Source organism: Taurulus bubalis (genome assembly GCF_910589615.1).
Source record: "Taurulus bubalis genome assembly, chromosome: 11".
Taxonomy (NCBI): domain Eukaryota; kingdom Metazoa; phylum Chordata; class Actinopteri; order Perciformes; family Cottidae; genus Taurulus; species Taurulus bubalis.
The window spans coordinates 23,232,127-23,237,126 of NC_136599.1; the positions used below are offsets into that span (position 1 = coordinate 23,232,127).

Here is a 5,000-nt window from a genome sequence, read left to right on the forward strand (position 1 = left end):
CATTTAGCTACAAATGAGCTCATTAGCTTCAGATAATCACACTTTCTCCACATTTTCCCGTATCTACCTTGGCAGTGAGGCTGAAGCAGCCCTTGGGCTCCACCATCTTCTCCAGGACGTGGCTCTTGATGCCGGCCGTGCTGACGTACTCGTAGACGACGCCGTGCTCCAGGTGGACGTTATCTACCGTCATGCTGACCAGCGGCAACTCATCGGAGAGGGAGAGTCTGCCCAGCCGGTGGTCTGTGGAGCACGATTTCCACTTGTTGTCAGTGTGTAAACTCTGCACTCGGATTCAATCAAAGGATGGGTGGTTCGATCCCCAGCTCCGCTAGTCCATGTCGATGTGTCCTTGGCCAAGACATTTGCCACCGCTTGCGGGGTATGAATGGTTAGCTAGTCCTGATGGGCAGGTGGCACCTTGATCGGTACCCCCCATCATCGGGGTGAATAATGAAGTAGTGTGGAAGCACTTTGAGTGGTCGGAAGACTAGAAAAGCGCTACAAGTACAAGTACGGTCCATTTACCATTTATGTACCAAATCCCAAATGTATTTGCCAGAAAAAAAAGACCAGCATTGTGAATTCAGAGAAAAAGAAGATCTAGAGTTATGCCTAAAAATGTGGTAAATAAAATAAAAATAAATGCTTTGGAATAGACGATTATAGTATGAATCGATTTAGTAACTGAAAATAGCATTTTAGGTGTAACATAATGTTCTGATGCATTGTTTTTGACGGCAATATATCAAGCCTGCAATCCATCTACACGAACACACAAAGCAGCCAGTTTATATTAAAGCACATTCCCGAGTAACGCTGTTCCAATGCTTTTTGCAGCCTGAAATAAAACTTGCTGCTCATAATTGGGTAGAAGAAATATACAATTAACAGGATTGTGATACTTGTATTGAGGATTGGGTTATATAAAGTACGAGTTCTTCTCTTTTCTTTTCCAAGTTCTTTTCATTTTCTCTTTATGCATTATAACTAAATTGCTTTGAGTGAAATAGTATTTTATCACGCTGCATTATAACTAAATTGCTTTAAGTGAAATAGTCTTATATCACAATGCATTATAAATGGTTTTAAGTAAAATTATCTTTTATCACGATGCATTATAACTAATTGTTTTGATTGAAATAGTCTTTTTATCATGCTGCATTATGCTAATTGTTTTGAGTGAAATTGTGCTTAAATACACTGGAGATGGAACCACTTGGTTTGAGAAATCAAACCGAGACTTTCTTATACTTGTAATTACTGGTAACTGCTTCTAAGCGCTGCAGGGATTTTCTCCAAGACAAAAAAGAAACGGTTGATGAATTACAATGTGACTTTTGCTCTTGTAGCTTTTTAAACATATGATACTGGATGCAAGTAATTGTTTGGGTTGCACTGTGTGTAAAACGATTCATCTTCCTTTCCTGTTAGAGGAAACAGTCCGGTGGATCACTGTGGCTCAATGAAATAGGTAGGCCACGGGGGAAAACCGAACGAATGGGGTTTTTAACATCCGTGCCCTCCTTACACGGCTGGCGTAGGGAGTAGGCGCTCCCCCTAAGTTCTGACCAGGTCAGAGCCGGTTACACTTGAATTCAGCATTGGCTAAAACTCATTAATCGGATATATAAAAAATTTTAAAAGCGGAACATTGCGTTTCACCTGTTCCATTGGTGCCGTTCTCCTCCTCGTGGTCCGAGCTGTTCGCCGCTGGATAAGGACTGAAAGGACTCTCCTCCTTCTCGCCTGCACCCCTTTCTTTTTGGAGCTCCTCCACATCCTCGAATGCACGATACACCCACTGACACTGGCGGGGACACATGATATTACATGGTATTACTAAAACGTGCAAAAAGAGAAAGGTGACGTACAGGTGAGATCAAGGGAGAGAGCATGAAAGAAAAATAATTAGGTTTTATTTGGCAATGCTCAAGTAACAGTATGTGCAATTTCTTGTTTTTTATACACAGAATTTGAAGGCAAGAATCTGAAGTATTTTTACATGGCCTGTGGACATTTTCACCTGACAAGGTAATCAGGGTTGATTTCACCGCCCCAAAACCAGCAGTGCAGTCAGCCACATCTACATCTAATGTATCCTGCTGTTAAATGAACCGGCAAACATTTACTGAAACAAGACAAGGCTGCTCAGCTGAGCCAGTAGACCAGGCAAAATAAAACAAAACAATGTGCTTCACACGGAGAGCAGGACATCTTACATTGACGGCAGACCTGTGAAATGCCCGCCTGGAGCCACAGGCCGCTGCTGTACGAATGTCCGAACAATCAGACACGGGGTTTGAAAGTTAGCTATATGATGTGTAAACCACTTATGGCTCTTAAAAAGAAAAGAAAAAGAAAAACAGAATATCAGCCAAATGAGTGGATGAAAGTTCAGTGGAAATAGATTGTTTATTTGTTGCTCGGGGCTATCTTTTCTCTCCGGGCGTTGTATCCCGAGCTGAAAAATGTTCAGCCCTGACTACAAGTGGCCTGCAGTGACAACGTGTCAGCCAGTGATTTATGTTCGAGATCACTAGGCCACCCACTGTTGGAACGCTAATGAAATGAAGAAACCCACAGAGATGAAGATTTGAAATGAATCCTTCTTTACAAACACACATTGTAGCTCCAACTAAAGCTAATGCTGTTTTATGTACCGTCTCAGAGCAGGAATGTCTAGGTCACTTTCCAGTCTGCTAGCTCATCAAATGTGACTATAGTGAGCCTGTCCGGCATTGCTGAATGACCTGATTAATTAAACCTCCAAACCTACAACTGACAAGATTGTGTTTCTTTTCAAACACTCAATAAATGCCCAGCTAGGAAACTACAAAACCTGCTTCAGTCTCTGTTGGTTTTCACGTGTCTCCTCACCACTTGGGGAGGCTCCTGGTGCGTGTGCTGCGCAGCGAAGTACTCCAGGGCCTCTTGGTAGTCACTGCGGTTGACGTTGTTGCCGTTGACCTTCAGGACCACCTGGCCGGGCTGAAGACCTGACCCCGCTGCCTCCCAGCCTGCAGTGTCAGAACAGGATCAGAGGTCAAAGGTCACAAGGTGATGCAAGCACAGTGGAATTGTACACAAAACACATGGGGCAATTGTGAAAAGATGTCACGTAAGACAGGTAAAAGGAGGAGTTCAAAGTGTCATACACATATTTGCCGTATCTAGAAAAAAGAAAATTCTCCAAAATATTAAATCTAGTTAACTTTATATGGGATCTGGTTTTAGCCTCAATTCCCACATGAGCACATAACCTTGCACGTTTTGTTACTCTGGGGAAAATAGAAAATTACTCAGCTCAATGCCGTAACACGCTGTCCCAAGCTACTAATGGCCTGGAAGTCCAATCAACACCTCCATCGTCTTCCTCTCCGACCTAAAAATACCCGCACTGGCATCACTCCCACCCAAGCGCGCCAACAATTACCTAACCCTGGGGCTACTTGACCCCACGCATGGATGTCACACAGGGGGACTGCTTTTGGAACTGATTTAGCAGAGAGTCCACATGTGATACAAGACACTGGGAAAGAGCGGAGAAACCGCGTGGAGAGGGAGGGGAGAAACGGGGGAGAACCGAGGGCGAGAGGAAGCAGAGAAGTCCCCCAGTCATAATAAAGCAAAGTAAAACGCTGTATATGTGTGTATGTTTATGTCCTCTCTTGCTCCCGTCTGGTTTATACATCTGGATTAATCCCTCATTTAACTTGTCATGAATCACTCGTGTTTCACCGATGTTTTCATCGATGTTTTCACCACCTACACGAGTAGGTGGTGAAAACATCTGGTTACGAGGACAGAGCGGGAGGAATGAGACGGGAGAACAAACGTGTGGAGTAGCTTTTTCAGTTACCTATTACTCTTTTAGCTCCGATCATAAAGAAATGTGTGTGTGTGTCTTAAAAGTAGAGTCTATTAGGGGTTTGAATCCTGTCAGCAGCCCGTCTGGCTGACAGGTGGCCATAAAACCCTAATGGAGGCTCACTAAAAGCAGAAAGTAACAGGTGGTTGGAGGCTAGAGTTACCTCATATTTCCCCTCGATTTCACCCAGAATTATTTGTCTTTCTGACACCAAAAGTCTGCAATAACAAGGTCAAACTCCCATTAATCTGTTCACAGTAAAATGTTTATTGTGCCCTTTCCTGAAAGCCGAGTAAAAGACAGAAAGACCATAACTAATAATGAGGACATTTAGTTTGGAGATGAAAAAGAAACATCTTCTTCATTGGAAGCTTTATCATTTTGATTATTACATGTCTGTTCCTATACTGCTTGTCATTTGTCAAATTAAGTCACTCACCTTTTCTGACAGCGTGGACATGAGGAGGAGCAGAGCCACAGAGTCTGAAGGACAGGCTGTCTGGGTTGTCCGGGATCTTCACAATCCTGGGTGAGAAAAAAAGTCAGACCAGTGAGCCCTGTGTGTGAGAGCGTGTGTGTGTCTTTTGAGCGAGAGTGCGCGCCCTCACTCCTTGGCCTTGGTGGCGACCAGTAGCCGCAGGGAGCGTCGTATGCAGAAGGCTTGGCTGATCATGGTCTCCACCTCGGAGAAGGGCCTGAGGAACAGCAGGTCCTCGTTGATGGTGTAGATCTTCCTGCCCACCTGCAGGCCAGCCATCTGGATGGACAGACGCATAGACAATGGTGGTTATTTTTAGGCTGCAGCTTGTTTCCAGCTCCCTCTAAAGCCGCCCCTCCCCCCCTTGCACAGCAAGAGCTTCAGGTGGGCACCATTCTCTTTATTGTCACAGTGAAACCAAAGCTGTGTGCAGCATTCAGCTCAGATAGAGTATCATCCCAGTTTTTACCTCACTGAACCCAGAAACAAGTCCAAGTTCGGTGTATGTGCCTCCAAGGAGCACGGCAGGAGACGGACCAAAACATGAGAGAAAATCAGTATGCGCCGCTCAATATTTCCACAGCCTGTTCGGTCTTGTCGTGTATTTTCCAGCATATGAACCAGATTTCTTTACATGAGGGAGTGCATATA

The 5,000-nt window shown here is 44.4% G+C and overlaps 1 protein-coding gene across 1 annotated transcript in view; it reads right to left on the reverse strand.

The window, feature by feature from the left end:
• prex1 (phosphatidylinositol-3,4,5-trisphosphate-dependent Rac exchange factor 1) overlaps positions 1-5,000 on the reverse strand; it is a gene marked incomplete at its 5' end in the record, with an annotated part of 72,967 nt that overhangs the window by 19,096 nt on the left and 48,871 nt on the right. The window contains 5 exons of the mRNA XM_079226363.1: positions 68-243; positions 1,666-1,810; positions 2,881-3,020; positions 4,311-4,396; positions 4,480-4,628. Of these exons, the coding sequence (XP_079082489.1) occupies positions 68-243; positions 1,666-1,810; positions 2,881-3,020; positions 4,311-4,396; positions 4,480-4,628 (696 nt within the window). The remainder of the gene's footprint in view (positions 1-67; positions 244-1,665; positions 1,811-2,880; positions 3,021-4,310; positions 4,397-4,479; positions 4,629-5,000) is intronic.